Source organism: Cydia fagiglandana, chromosome 19 (assembly GCF_963556715.1).
Source record: "Cydia fagiglandana chromosome 19, ilCydFagi1.1, whole genome shotgun sequence".
NCBI lineage: Eukaryota > Metazoa > Arthropoda > Insecta > Lepidoptera > Tortricidae > Cydia > Cydia fagiglandana.
Window position 1 is genome coordinate 4,199,260 of NC_085950.1, and position 16,268 is coordinate 4,215,527.

A 16,268-nucleotide genomic window follows, 5' to 3' on the forward strand; every position below is an offset into this window, starting at 1 on the left:
TGCAACACAACTGCAATTTGTATGGCAACTGCAACGTCATGCAGTTACCATACAAGTTGCAGTCCGTTTGTATCGGCCCTAACAACACAATAATTAATTATTTTACAATCTGTATAGGGTGACTGCTATAATTTTTGGCCACAACATAGTAATTGGCCACTCTTAACAATTATAAATAGGACATTCTTACACATATTGACTAAGTCCCACAGTAAGCTCAAGAAGGCTTGTGTTGTGGGTACTCAGACAACGATATAATATATATAATATACAAATACTTAAATACATAGAAAACACCCATGACTCAGGAACAAATATCTGTATCATCATACAAATAAATGCCCTTACTGGGATTCGAACCCAGGACCATCGGCTTCGCAGGCAGGGTCACTACCCACTAGGCCAGACCGGTCGTCAAATGCTTGGCTGGTTTCTTTTTAATTTGTTAGGAGTGGCCAATAACTGTGGCAGTGACCCTATGACCCTAACCTTTACTCATATTTGACCATACTCAAAAAGTAAGTACTCAAGTATTGCAAATGGCGCCCATAATTTTAACTAACCATTTTAATAAAGATACAATATTGTAATATTACTAAACTCATCCCGTATCCGTACTACTATCATCACCCGAACTAGCACTCTCAGTATCACTAGAACTGCTACTCCTAACCTTCTTAACTTCCTCTTTAGGAGTTTTTATCTTAACCTCCTTCTTTTTCTTTTTATCTTCGCTGACGGTCGGTTTCAAGGTTTCCGTGGACACTGTGGCAACCATCTTGGGTTCTGTGTGCGTTTCCGCTTCCGGTTTGAATTCTTCTTCTTCTATGGGTTTTTTGTTTGCTAGCGACGCGTTCACGGCTGCTTTGTAGGCTTCTGGGTATTGTGTGCTGAAAATATGTAATGAAGAAACATAAGGGGTCATCCATTAATTACATCACACGTTTAGGGGGAGGGAGGGGGTCAAGAAAATGTGACATATTGTGACGGGGGAGGCACATACTTTGTGACGTCACTTTAACTTCATCAGTAACCGAAAATTTATTTGAATTATTTTATTCGCTGTACATTTAAATAACAAGTTTTAAAAACGATAATCGTTTTTATTAGTTTAATTTTCTTTCCTAAGCAGTTTTGGGTTATAAAATACTTAGGTACTTAATTCGATTTGGCGATTTCGTAGAAAAAATGTGCCGTCACACTAGGGGGGAGGGGTTTGTCAAATGTGACCAAGTGTGACAAGGAGCCCCCTCCTTCAGGAAGGGTCAAAAAACCTAGAGTTCGTGTGACGTAATTAATGGATGACCCCTAAGTAAATAAGTAAAAACTTTCTCTTATTCTTAGTCATTATCATAGTCTGATAAAACATGGTCTTCTCCTCCCAGAGTGACACAAGCCTACGTCACAATAACATTGCCACTTTATATAGCGCTATCGCATATTATCATATAGCGCTGTCGCATGATGACGTAGGCTTGTGTCAGTCACGTGACCACGTAAGGACGGGATGAGAGTACCAGGCGAAGTATATTATTATACCATGGTCATTATACTCTTTGCAGTGTGTCGTGGTCAACTGCTGACATGAGGCACAGATGTTGCTCGCCACACAATAACATTTTATTGTACAAAAAAAGGAATTTTGGTTACATCCGATAAAACATAAATGTGTAGTACAAAGGCGAACTTATACCTAAGAGGGATCTCTTCCAGTTAACCTATACTTAAAGGCGTAATTAAAAGCTATACCTAGACTAATTATAAGTGACGTTCCACGGCAAAAGGTACCTTATGGCAGCTGGCGCTTACGTCGCATTGCGCCGCAATAATATTGGAGAGACGTTAATAATAGCCATAAGGTACCTTTACCCGTGGGACGTCACATATAATATTAAATACAATATATTAGTATCTGATCCTTTCGCATTTTCTCAAAGGTTAGCTGGAAGAGATCCCTTTTAGGGATAAGTTCGCCTTTGTACATAACATTTTTAGGGTTCCGTACCCAAAGGGTAAAACGGGACCCTATTACTAAGACTTCGCCGTCCGTCTGTCCGTCCGTCCGTCCGTCCGTCCGTCTGTCACCAGGCTGTATCTCACGAACCGTGATAGCTAGATAGTTGAAATTTTCACAGATGATGTATTTCTGTTGCCGCTATAACAACAAATACTAAAAACAGAATAAAATAATGATTTAAATGGGGCTCCCATACAACAAACGTGATTTTTGACCAAAGTTAAGCAACGTCGGGAGGGGTCAGTACTTGGATGGGTGACCGTTTTTTTTTTGCTTTAATTATGTTTTTTTGTTTTTTTGCATTATGGTACGGAACCCTTCGTGCGCGAGTCCAACTCGCACTTGCCCGGTTTTTATTTTTGTTTTGTTTTTATCCGTTTTATGTAAACCTGTTTATGTGCAATAAAGTGACATACATACATATATTACATAATATTGTAAAGAGTTTGGGGATTAAGAAAATAGCATAGCAGGTATGAATCTTGATAAATCTTTTACTATACTCTGTATCTTTAGGTATTTAAATAAAAGTAAACAAAATCTACCCTCAACTGGCTTAAGGAGCCATTAAAGGGTAAATCAAACCATTACATGATCAAATAATGTAGGTTAAAGCACAGAATAAATAATAGTACTAGGTACAGAAGACTCACTCTCTAACAAAACGCGTCTGGCACGATCAGCACAGATATGGCCGCTAGGTGGCGACAGCGCCACGCGCGGCTTATGGCAAAGCCCAAGATTGGGGTCGAACGGATGGAGTTTTAGCTACCTGTAGCAAAGCGACGAAATCGCGGAGTGAGCCATGCCTGGTTAAAGTCAGGTCGTTCAGTGACTGACCCAGGCGGTTTTATATTTGGTTGATTAACCAATAAATGTTACAACTACCCGAAAATGTACAAATTGTTTGTTTACTTTTATTTAATATTTACTTACTTACTTTTATTTTATTTTATAAACACATCCTATAATCAGTTTCCTTACCTCAGCTTAGTCTTAATAGCCCTTATCTTCTTAAATATAAACTCCAGATCCTTCCGCATATCCAGCAACAGTTGAGTATGCTTCCTGAACTCCGTGGAGGCAGCACGGAGCCGGCTCGCTGACAGGTGGTTGCAGTTCGTCAGCATTTCCGTTGTCTTCTCAAAGCGTTGAAGCCTGGAATGTTCGAGATGAATTGTCCATTAGCAGAGATATATATACACTGTAACTCCGTATAAGATAAATAAAGTCTAAGAAAAAAACATGCCTCGGAAATCAAGAAAAAGTCATTCTCGAATAGATGGCGCCATTACCTTTATTCTCGGCTAGACGGCGTTGACAACGTTTATTACGTTTGATATTTAACAATTTTAACACATATCAGTGAAAGAACATTGGTCAGTATGGAAGAATAAAAATCATTTATCCGTAAATATATTTTGATTAATTTATACATTTTCAATTTTATTTTAAGTTTTAATCGTGTGTCGATAGATGGCAGTAAATGTACCGTGACTACAAAATTTACTTTGGCAATAGCCCTCTATACTATCTATTCTCTTTGCCATTAGGCAGCAGTCTTAATAATAAGGAAAAATATTAAAAGTAATTGATATAACCACTCAACCGTCCGCCTGCGAGACTGTTTTCCTGTCAACCGTCCGGGTTTTTTTAGCGACGCACGCCCCGCGCAGCACATTCACAATTTTCTACAAAAATTATAACTACACTGCCATCAAAATTTTTTTAGAGCTAACTATTTAGTAGGCTACGTTGTCGCATCAAGAGAATTAGTAAATAATGCCGAAATATTCCCTTACATGGCTCTGAAATCAAATCTTTCTTCCACCCCTTTGGATAGTAAGGTTCCCGCGGACGGTTAAGAGCAAATTCTTTTTCGGATACTATGCTATCATCGGACAGTCAAGTGGATAAATGAAATGTGAATTTATTTAAATGTAATATGTATTGAAATTTTGTTTTTTGGTCAATAAAGGCTATTCTTATCTTATCTTAATAAAGAGTGTATAGTGATGTATAAACTTTATTTACAGATTGCTGTAACACCAGTGGCGGATTAGCCCTAAGGCCCAGTAGGCCCGGGCCCAGGGTGGCAAGACATCAGGGTTGGCAGTCTATGCGATGGGTGCTGAGAAAGGCGCTAGTACAAATACAGATAAAAAGATGTCCAGAATATTGAGGTAAGTAAAGAAACTTGTTTATATCTACTCATGTGTAATCCTATTAAATTCGGTATTTTTCAGAAACTAGTATAGTCACTTTAGTATTCAAGACAGTTGAATGAATGAATGAAATAGCCTTTATTTCAGATAAGTATTTTGTAGTACATTTCATTTTGTTGTTAACTTATATATATATCTAATCTAAATTTATATCTGTATGCCTTTTGTAGGCAAAGGCCTCCCCTAACTCTTTCCATTTATCCCTATCCTTTGCTATTGTAGTCCAGCAACCTCCTGCTGCGCTCTTAATCTCATCATCCCATCTTCTTGTTGGCCGGCCACGCTTCCTTTTTTTGTCTCCAGTAAACCAGTACATTATTGCTTTAGACCACTTTTCTCTCCCTCTAATTGTGTGACCTGCCCATTTCCATTTTAACTTCTTAATTGTTGTAGTAATATCTTTTGTTTTAGTACATTTCTTTATATCTATATTTCTAACTTTATCCGATAGTCGCTTTCCCATCATACTTCTCTCCATAGCGTTTTGACAAATTTCTAGCTTTTTGTAGTGGGATTTGTTTAGTGCCCATGTTTGGCAACCATAAGTTAGAACAGGAAGTATACAGTCAAGACAGTTAATCATAAAAAACTGGCCAAGTGCGAATCATACTCGCGCACGAAGGGTTCCGTACCCATAAAAAATGGCAAAAAAATCACGTTCGTTGTATGGGAGGCCCAATTAAATATTAATATTATTTTGTTTTTAGTCTGTGAAAATGTCTACTGTCTACTGTTCGTTTTTTTAGCATTAGAAAGAACTTGCAAGAAGGTAAGCGATCTTGACATGTCTTTTAATTGAAAAACGCTTTTTAAAAATCAAAAACGATTACTTATGAAAGCAGAAGAATATAAATGATCGTATTAGATTCATAATTGTTACATATTTGCCGTAATTTATTTTTAAAATGTGTTTTTCAGTTAAAAGACACATCAAGATTGTTTACCTAATTTCTAATGCTAAAAAAAACGAAGTTATAGCTATCACGGTTCATGAGATACAACCTGGTTACAGACACACGGACAGTGGAGTCTTAGTAAAAGGGTCCCGTTTTTACCCTTTGGGTACGGAAATCATAAAAACGGATCTAAAGCTTACATATTCTTCTGTGCTCTGATGATAGTTTCCACGTCTGTTTGGTCGACCATCCCCGCTAGCCCTTGCACAAACACTTCGGGCGCCGTGTAGTTTTGGAAGCATTCTATCGAGAAATCACTTTCTGGCGTTTCGTTAGCCATGATTTCTTAGGTAAAACTAATTATTTAATTAAAATCGAGACATTAAAAGAGTCGCCCTAATAATTTGTTTTTTTTTTTCTGAATGGCTATTCTTACATTGTTAGCATGTTTGACGTTTAAGGAAAGCGTTTCGTTATACGGATTTGATCGATGCGCTTTAGGCGTATGAGCTATTTTACTATTTTTTAATAATTAATATTTGGGAGAAGTACTGTTAAAACAGTAGATATTATTGATTATTATATTACTACCATTGTATTTTAACATGAACTCGCTAATTAAACGAATTTAACTCGTATTATTTAGCAAAGTTTTCAATGTATTGACGTTGTATGAAAATATTACAATAAATGTATATAAACCTCATGTAAAAAGACTGATAAAGTGATAAATTATTAAAAAACATATCCTATAATATATTATAACAAAGGTTTGTTATTTCAATACACGGAGCGGTGATGGAGACCTGCACGTGAAATGAAACAAATGTAAAAATAACACCACTTGACAGTGACATGTGTCATGCATCTGTCAATACATTTTTTTTTATTTTCATAGAGATTCGAGGATAATGGCCATGTTAGGTTTTTCGAATCGATTGTAGCCAGTCATACTAGAATCACCTAAATTACTGTCCTTTATTTACTTTATGCGTTAATCTGTGCTAATCCGTGCAATTTATAAGTGAACGGGACTCCAATTGAATCCTCCGGCATGTTTCTACGATACTTGTTATTATATTTTGCTGTTGGTTTCTTTGCTGGTGTTTTCCCCGCTCCAATAAGCTCCAGTAGTCTCTCTGATTTCTTTGCTGCCGGTGCCTTTTGCTGTTCAATAACCTTCAGTATGCTTTGAATTTGTTTGGCTGTTAAATTATTGTCTGAATCAGATTTCTGTTTATATTCCCGAAGCGAGTATTCATTTTCATACAACATCGACTCGATGTTATCTTTTAATTCACTTATATCAATATTTCTAAGAGATGGCATTATATCTTTAAGTCTAATTATTACTTGTCGCTGTACCTTCGGCAGTTGAGATAGATCAACATCGTCGTCTTTGTCTAAGATGAAACTCATTAACGTATTTAGATTGTGTTCATCCAGTGTTTTAGAGTTTTTACTGTGGTCATTATAGTCGTCGTCGCTTAAATCGGAGAGTATAGAACTAAAGTGCTCAGTTCTTTTTAATCTTGGGGCTGAAAAGATATCACGACCGGATCTGGCTGGCGAGTTGCATCGACACCTTAAGTCATTTACACCGTTACCATAGCTTCTCAATAATTTACATCCACAGTAACTGTCATCCGACCAATAGCCGTCGTCTCTGTCATCATCATTACCTATTCTTGCAGGCGAATTACATCTACATCTTAGGTTGTGTGTCATATCGTCATCATTATTTGTATTCCTTAACATAGAGCAACCACAATAACTATCATCAGACCAGTAACCATCCTCCCTGTCATCATTTTTGCCAACCCTAGCGGGTGAATTGCATCTGCATCGTAGGTTGTGTGTCATACCGTCATCATTATCTGTATTCCTTAACAAAGAGCATCCACAATAACTATCATCAGACCAGTAACCGTCCTCCCTGTCATAATTTCTACCAATCCTAGCGGGTGAATTGCATCTACATCTCAAGTTATGTGTTATATCGTCATCATTATCTTTATTTCTTAGCTGTTTGCATCCACACCTGTAGTCATCTGCCCAAACAACGTCCCTTGTATCATCTTTACCTACCCTTGCGGGTGAATTGCATCTACATCTTAAGTTATGAGTTATATCTCTGTCATTATCTGTATTTCTCAATAATTTGCATCCGCAATAACTATCATCCGACCAATAGCCATCATCTCTATCATCCTCGCCAACTCTTTCGAGATATTTTGGTCCATTGCAGCCGCACCTAAGTGTTAAATCATCATTATCGTCTGCACTTCTTTCAATTTGGCATCCACACCGATTGTCATCAGTCCAATAAGCGTCTTCTCTATCATCGTCTCTACTGATAGCCGCTATTTGTATATAATCATCTAGCTTATCTTTGACAGATCTAATCTTTCTACTATCCTGGTGTTTTTTGCGCTCCTTATCTCTTATGCTATCTTCGACTACAAATTCTTGTATATTTTCTTTTCTATCTTGTGCTACCTTCTCGTTATCGCTCGAGTCACACTCGCATTTGATAACTCCAGGCAAACTCTCACCTACGTAACCACATGAACATGTCGGATCAATTGTATTTTCATTATTAACACTGTCTTGTAAACCATCTAAAAGCTTTGCCAACTTCTTGTTCAAACTTTTGAATCCTTCCTTTCCTTCTTTCTCAGAAGTTATTTCACCCAAATATTGGATTTTGGTCGCGTCTTTTAATGTTTTCTTATTTGCCTTGTTGCTATTGATTTTCAATTTTACATCGTTGTATTGGCCCTGGTTTATTAGATTTTGGAGTATGGCCTCAAGCTCTGGGGACTGTGGTAGATCCTTTACAGATTTTTGAATAGTTAGAGAAGCCAAGCTCATAAAAATAGTTAATATTAAAAGCACCATGCTTGCAAAGCAGGATTTTAAAATGGATGGAGAAATCTTAATCACGGGGAAGAACGATGTTTAAATTAACCGTGAGATTGATTAACGAATAGATAAGAAAGATTGAATTTATTTCAAACGCTATTTTATTTCTCACGTGGATCGTTAAAAGCACACCGATAGGAAACGTACTTATGGGGTAGGTACTAGGTACCATGGTAACAGTAAGGGCCATAATTATAAGCTGTACCTACAGAGGCTACAGAAAACTGGATACTTATAGCCGGTCAAACAACTGTGTCAGAGGCATGAAATTTAAATTTTATTCTATGGGATGATTACCCTTCCTAAATTTAAATTTGTCACTTTTTTCTATTGACGGAAATGGCAGGACCGACTATATTTTAGGGCATTGACTGTAGGTACCGACCGTGACAAATTGACAATGTCCGACTAAAAGTTTATGATACATTAACTAATTATTAGGGTCATAAATTCAATAATAAGGTCATCTATACTATACTAATTGACCGAGCGCTAGCGAAGGTCCGTTTCAGTTTGGCGAAAAATGCTTTCGTGTGTACATACGAGGTTCCTTTTTTGAGGTCCGTTAAAAATAAGTTTTATTATAGCCTCCCTAAGGCCCAGCCATACAAATGAAAAATGCAAAATTGGCCACAGAAATTTTAACCTACAGTATAGGGAATAGAGTTGATTTTGCGTTGTTCAAAAACTGAAGGAAACAATGCAAAAGCAACTCTGTTCCAATCGAATATGATTTAAATTTTATTGAACTGAATAAGTACTATAGGTAGGACCTTGGGCCTTAGGAGGATAGTAGTTTTCATCAGAAATGAGGAGATCCGTAGACGAACTATAGTCACCGACATAGCCCACCGGATTAGCAAGCTGAAGTGGCAATGGGCAGGCCACATTGCGCGCAGAGAAGATGGCCGATGGGGTCGAAAAGTGCTCGAGTGGAGACCACGGACTAGCAAGCGCAGCGTAGGACGTCCACCCACAAGATGGACGGACGACCTTGTTAAGGCCGCCGGAAGACGCTGGATGCGTGTCGCTTCCAACCGGTATGAATGGAGGTCCAAGGGGGAGGCCTATGTTCAGCAGTGGACGTCTTATGGCTGAGATGATGATAGTAGTTTTATGTGACTGCTACATAAATAGGCATTAAAACACTCGTGTGATTCTATTATGAAACTCACTGCGTTCGTTTCATAAACAGACACTCGAGTTTTAATGCCTGTCATTATGTAGCAGTCACATAATTACAACTATTATAATAAAACTTATTTTTAACGGACCTCAAAAAAGGAAGAGAAAAATATTTACCACCGCATCATCATATTGCGTCATCGGCACTAAAAGTGCGAGCCCTAGTACATCGCAAAAAGTAACAGTGGACCGACGCCTTTCATGTTTGCGTAAATGCCGAGCACAAGAACACAGTAGGGTTGTCACAGACTTTTACACAACTTTTTTTTTATTATGACTGGGCTTACTCATGGCCACACTGCCCAAAACTTACACTTGAGTTATCTTATAAGACACGCTAGCTATGTAAGTAGTACCGAGCTACTAACAATGGCGATGTATGCAGCTCGGGTGCGCGCGACCCCTCGGCCCTCGCACACCGCACCATTGCCCTATCTATAGACGGCTTCGTCGAATGACCGTATTTTTTTATAGACTGTGCCCTAGTTATGAATAAAACTTCAATATGATAAAAGCGGTCCTTTTATTAACTTTATTTATCACTTTTTGGAACTTGCATTATACCTTCAACCGTCATCACGATAGGGACAGCATGATGTATTAGCACTTCTCTGTCTATCTCTGATGGGTCTGAAAAAAAACCATAGCAGCATCAGCATAGAAGCCTGTAGCCCACAAGATGGCAGAACCAACGGAACAATACAAGGGAACGTACCTACGAGAACGGTAGATGCTAGGTAGCACTTATTTGATAATGTACATATGTTTCCGATTCAGGCCACAGGATGGCAGAGGCAGACCCTCCAACTCGCACGGTCCCTATAATACAGATTTAACCCCCATTCCCACGGGCGTTTTTACAACGCGCGTTAAAAAAGCGTTTGAAAGACACAAATGTATACATGTGTATTTATTCGCATGACAGCGGTGGCGTTTTTCATCAAGCGTTGTTGGATTTTCGACTTTAAGCCTTGGTTGTTAAATCGAATTTAGAGTGCGGACAGACTCATGCGCTTTCGGGGACAGATTCATGAGTTTTTATGGGGGCTTAGGCCAAGCGCGCACCACAATTTTTTGTCGCGCGATAATTTAGTCGCAGAAATGTACGTATGTGTTTATATGGCAGCGCGCGCATATGCGACAAAAAAATCGCAGCGATTTTAAAATTGTGATTTGTCACATTTTTCCGCGACTGCTCGCGACGCGATTGTCGCAAAGTGAATTGCAGCATACGGAGTTGTATGGCCCCGCGCGCACTGCGATAATAAAATCGCACCCCGGACCTCAGTCGGCATTTCGCTCTCCAAGCGTCAACATATCGGAACCTGCTTCTCCAATGGAGTTACAAGATGAGACGCTAGATGTTGTCCGTTTAATTATAGAAATAGAAGGCGATCGCCTTTGTGGTATCGGGGGGCACGGCAGTGCCCCCGCCAAGTCGAGCGCGAAGCAAACACTGCCGTACCATCCTTTACTGGAACCATTTCGCCGCATTTTCAGGCCCCTATTTGAGAACCTCTGGATAAGACCAGAACGTAGAAATTTTGGTCATCCAGTAAGCTATAATCACATACTTAAAATCCAAAATTTCAAGTCTGTAGGTCATTTAGTTCCGAAGTTAAGCGAAAGCAAAGTTTCGCATTTATGAAACTCACTCATGATCATCAGAATAGAACTAGTACTTCCCATAAACTCAGAGAGCTGAAATTTGGTACAGAGTTAGGGTTTAATGGCCACATAAAGGGAAAATCTAAAAATATTGCAATATCAGTCACGTTTTAAAGATCTAAGAACTGCATAAGTAAGTTTGTAATCCCATATAAATATATGATATTACAAAGTTACTGTTGCAGTTCCTACAAATAGTAGGTAAAGTAAAGGTACACTACGATGTACGATGTGAGTATGAATGAAGATATGTTTAGTTATGATATGTGTATACATAGTATGGGTATGAGTACCCGAAAAGAAGGACTGCCTACAAAAAGAGATGAGATCCCACCAAAAACATTCTGTAAAAAACTAGCCAAGTCTCGATGGAGCTGCTTGTTTATCTCTAAAAAGTAATGAAATCTAGACAAAGCCGTGCCAAGTCTAAGGTTCCTTACTGCGATTTCTTTATTATTATAGTTAATGTTGTGTGACTTGGCCGTTGAAGGGTACACAAGGGTACAAAACCAGGTGCTCCATGACACCATTGCACCAATCTGTCGCCAGAACCGCTACCCATTGACGATGGAAAATTGCCACTTGGAAAACGTTGATTCAATAACCAGTCAATTGTAGGCTTGATAAAGCTGCGTATTTCAATAATACTTATGTATTGAGCCTGAAACAAACACTTCTTTTTGGTGCAATGGCAGATTGGTGCAATGGTGTCATGGAGCACCTGGTTTTGTACCCTTGTGTACCCTTCAACGGCCAAGTCACACAACATTAACTATAATAATAAAGAAATCGCAGTAAGGAACCTTAGACTTGGCACGGCTTTGTCTAGATTTCATTACTTTTTAGAGATAAACAAGCAGCTCCATCGAGACTTGGCTAGTTTTTTACAGAATGTTTTTGGTGGGATAGTATAAATACTCAAAGTCATACAGCGATTGCATATTGTTTCACGACAAGCGACTGGTACGAAATCCAAGTCGAGAATGAACAAATCGTCGACTTTTCATCGCAGTGCGCGCAGTCAATTTTCTGCGATAAATTACAGCGCGATTCTAAAATCGTGTCGCAAAAATTAAAATCGTGGTGCGCGCTTAGGCTTAGGTTGAGATATGAGTACCTGAGCGCCTCGTCATATCCGGTTGGTTTTCATGCAAGTAACTAACTAGGTCCCTCCTGAGTTGTACTCTTTCTTCAGGACTCTCATTATCGCTGTTATCTGGAGAATTGAAGTCGAAGTTCCGTTGGAAGCCTCTGAGGGCTCTCATGAACATCTTGGTCGCTTCTGATACCTTGGTGTCGCGTTCGTTGGGTTTGCTTAACCTAGAACTATAATAAATAAATAAAATATAATCATTTTATTACAGACACTACTGGACTATCATTAATAATATCTTAAATCTAATGTATCTAATAAATATAGGTAATAATAATTACTTATGAAGATTAAATCCCTTATTGAGATACGAGTATGAAGACTTTTAAAATAGATCGCGGTTACCATCTGGTCTCGTTTTACTGATGTGCCGTCGAAAGTTTTCAAAATTGCGAACTTTCCACATGGAAAAATTGCGGAGATTTCTCGTACTTTTGTATGGGTATCGAAATTTTCCTGAAATTTTGGACAACTTTTTTGATAGTTTCTGCAACATGCTCAATTTCATAGGCCGTTATTAGTAGTTTATATATATATATATATTTCTCACGCAACTTAGCGAAATGTTCATATTCAATTACACAAACGGGTCTACCGCGATATAATTTCATTGTTTTTACCTTTAATTCCGACGTTTCAGCTGAGTTGCACCAGCCAAGTGGTATTGGTATTGGTTGGTCTTTCCGTGACCACAGCTGGTGCAACTCAGCTGAAACATCGGAATTAAAGGTAAAAACAATGAAATTATATCGCGGTAGACCCGTTTGTGTAATTGAATATGTGTACAAAACGCGAGAGTTTAAAGTGTTATATTTAGCGAAATGTTGTTTTTTTTTATGTTTAATAGTATATTTATTGTAAAAATATTTCATTTTCCCCATCTCTCCCTTCCTTATCAGTCTTACCACCATTTGCAGCGGTACCTACGTAGCAGTGGCCTATTTTATAATGCTACAAGTTACAATTGACAAGCGGAAGTCTCGTTCTAACATAGGGTTACAGGCCACTGAAGTGTTACAACGATTTTACATAGGGGCTTGTGCACAAATCACGCGAGGTTCGATGGGGGCAGGGGGGTCACGAAAAAATCACGATAGATCACGTTGGGGGAGGGGGGTATAAGGAAACCTCACGTGTATTTAACAAAACTAAGAAAAAAAACCTACCACATGAGTAGATACTTTTTCTCGATTTCGTTAAACATAAATCTTCACTAGCGAGTCTATTTAACGAAAATAGAAAAATAAACAAGATTTTCTATATGAAATACTATTTATCTTAAAAATAGGTCGAATGAATTTCAAAAAAATACACGTGAGGTTGTGTGTGGAGAGGGGGGGTAGCCAAAAACCTCACCAAATATCACCAAGGGGGAGGGGGGGTCAAAAAGTAGCCGAAACACCTCGCGTGATTTGTGCACAACCCCTAGGTTAGGTACCTATTTATGTGTCCTTACCCGTCAGACCGTCTAACTCCATCCATAGCATCGCCCCACTGGTCGTAGGTCGCCTCTTGGATCATGGGCGACAGGTCGAACCTATCGTTGGACTTGTCGAACGATAAGTCGGGCTTAATCTCGCCGATTACGACTGGCAGAAAAATTGAAAGTAGATGAAACTCCTGAAAAAAAAAGATTTTGCATTAATATAAAACTACGTCTGTCTATGTGAGGTGTGCATGTGCAATTATAAAGAGTATTGTATTGTATAATTTTTGGGGTCAATAGTTATTTGTTTTACAAGGGGGCAAAGTTGTTGTTTAACTGCTCGTGCCAATATTGATACCCGAGCAAGCGAAAGATTCCAAAATTGAAAAATGGAATCTTAAGCGTTGCGAGGGTTTCAAAGCATAGTTTATAAGTATGGGGTAAAATTTAATTTTAATTTTTTTTTCAAGAGAATTGTAATCTAGCTACATGTACCTAATCTAAAACTGGATTTTTTTATGAAACCGAAACATTACTTACTACCGAAATAGTATTTTATGCAACAGTGTTATAAGAGGGGTCAAAAAATGTGAGTGGCGTGGGTAACAATGTGAGCCGAAGGCGAACATTGTTAATAAATACGCCATGAGCATTTTGTGACTACTTATACAACGTTGCATACAATGCTTTTTCTATGAGTAGGCAATATTAAATAAAATACAAAAAAATATAAACAAAATTTTATTTATGAAAATGTCAATTTAAATTTTGGATAGTAGATATTACTATATGTATGTAGCTCTTGTCTGCGACAAGCACCCGTAATACCAAATATTACTGCAACCTGTAACAAGAAAAAGGAGAATTAAATAATATTCAGTTTCAATGCAAAAATATAAAATGTACATAAATATAGCTCGTTGTACTGTGTACCCTAAAAATGTGTATCAAAAATTTTTATAACATATACCAACCTTGCTTAAAAGATAGATCTGATCCGGTGCTTCCAATTAGTCTTTGAAAATACACCAAAGACGTTTTCAGAGAATGACGAAGTTTTGTGCTCCAATCTCCACGCCATGCACTTCTCATAAGATTTGTCGTATAGGTGCTGAGATTTAGTACTTAGGCAACAAATTTTCGGTCGCTGCTTGTGCTGCAGCGGATATTTCTTCAGGTGTAGAAACAATGTAGTCCTCTTTGTCCATTTTCAACACTTTTTATGAACGCAAAACAAATAGTAACGCAAAGTACTCAAAGAACAAGAAATTACCGGGAAAGGCGGGAAACGAGAAACAAACGAGTAATGTCTATGGTTATGTTTTTTTTTAAAGCCGTTACACACTACCGCACCGCACCAGGGTCGTGGTGCTGTAGGGTATAAAAGTATTTTTTATTATGTTGGTAGCAATGAACTCAGTACAAATTTGTTTCTTTTTTAATAAAAACCGTATGCATTCAATCGTTTGTCACGTTGGTAGCAATGTACCGGTATGTGCCACCTGCTACCCTGCACCAGCTTACCGTATCGTAATGTCTCTAAAACGATACAAGTGCTTTTTTGGGCAATAGACTATAGACTTTTAAGGAGTATTAATAATGTACGCCCTTATATGTTCGTTCGTGACTATGTAAATGACAGATAAAAGTACCCGAGTAGAAAAAAATATATATATATAATAGTTTGGGCGCCGCCGAAAGCAGGCGTGGCTCACTCCGCGATTTCGTCGCTTTGCTACAGGTAGCTAAAAGTATATCCGATCTACACCAATTTTGGTGGCTAGCCGTAAGCCGCGCGTGGCGCTGTCGCCACCTAGCGGCCATATCTGTACTGATCATAACAGACGCGTTTTGTTAGAGAGTGAGTCTTCTGTACCTAGTACTATTATTTATTCTGTGCCGAAAGGTACGGCAGTCTTTTGGCTGAAATAAAGTTTCAGCCTAACCATGATTTTTAAGCTGAAGCCAGTCTAAACCGAAACGAAAGCTTCGTTCGGACACTACTTTTGTGATCAATGATTAGTGATCAATTTTACATATAAACAGCAAATATATTTCCACTCACCATCATTTCGTGTAATCGTCAGATTATTTTAGTATTCCATCGCCGCCGGGCCCGTCGAATAAATCCAATTTTACGGTTAGTGACTTTTGCTAATTAGTTTTAGCTAACTGCCATGAATGTTGACGGTTTTGTAAATTCGTATTTTACTTACCAGATTGTCATTAACCCATTCAACAATATTTTTTGCGTAATACGCAAAATCAAAATTAATTAATTTTGTGAAACGTTTTATAGAATAGAATAGAATAGAATGTTTTTATTCGTGACAAAACTTAATAGATAAAACAATAGGTAATACTACCACGGTCACGAAATGATTTATGATTTATCGATTTCATTTGCAAAAAAAGAAACAACAAACGTCGGACTTTAAATGCCAATAATAATAATGTACGTTGTATTTAATTAATATGCTTGAATGTTTGAAACAACCTAACATAGCACGTAAACATCACAAACAATAGCACGATGCACGATTCAATCTCCCATTACATTTGGAACGCACCCTGCGGCTTGGCGCCAAACCGGTAGCGGGAAAAAATGCAAATGGCGGCACAGCGTGACGTCACGTCCGCGCGCCAGATGGCGCGGGTGTACTGATGTCATTTTAATTAGAGCCAGCTTTTCGCGTGTTTTATTACCCGCGCTTTCTTTGTTTTCGTAATGTTGGTACTGTGTGATTTATGGACGTTTCATCACTTGTGAACT

The 16,268-nt window shown here is 38.3% G+C and overlaps 2 protein-coding genes across 2 annotated transcripts; both read right to left on the minus strand.

Moving 5' to 3' along the window:
- Positions 1-162: 162 nt before the first annotated feature.
- Positions 163-5,575, minus strand: LOC134673889 (kxDL motif-containing protein CG10681). Its single transcript, XM_063531944.1, has 3 exons — positions 5,339-5,575; positions 3,002-3,175; positions 163-890 (listed from the first exon to the last, which is right to left on the minus strand). The coding sequence occupies exons 1-3, from the start codon at positions 5,476-5,478 to the stop codon at positions 602-604; spliced, it is 603 nt and encodes a 200-aa protein (XP_063388014.1). The 5' UTR covers positions 5,479-5,575; the 3' UTR covers positions 163-601.
- Positions 5,576-9,758: 4,183 nt separating this feature from the next.
- LOC134673893 (uncharacterized) lies at positions 9,759-15,704 on the minus strand. Its single transcript, XM_063531947.1, has 4 exons — positions 15,561-15,704; positions 13,526-13,689; positions 12,034-12,236; positions 9,759-9,878 (listed from the first exon to the last, which is right to left on the minus strand). Exons 1-4 carry the CDS (start codon positions 15,564-15,566, stop codon positions 9,781-9,783), a joined length of 471 nt encoding a protein of 156 aa, XP_063388017.1. The 5' UTR covers positions 15,567-15,704; the 3' UTR covers positions 9,759-9,780.
- Between the last annotated feature and the right edge of the window lie 564 nt (positions 15,705-16,268).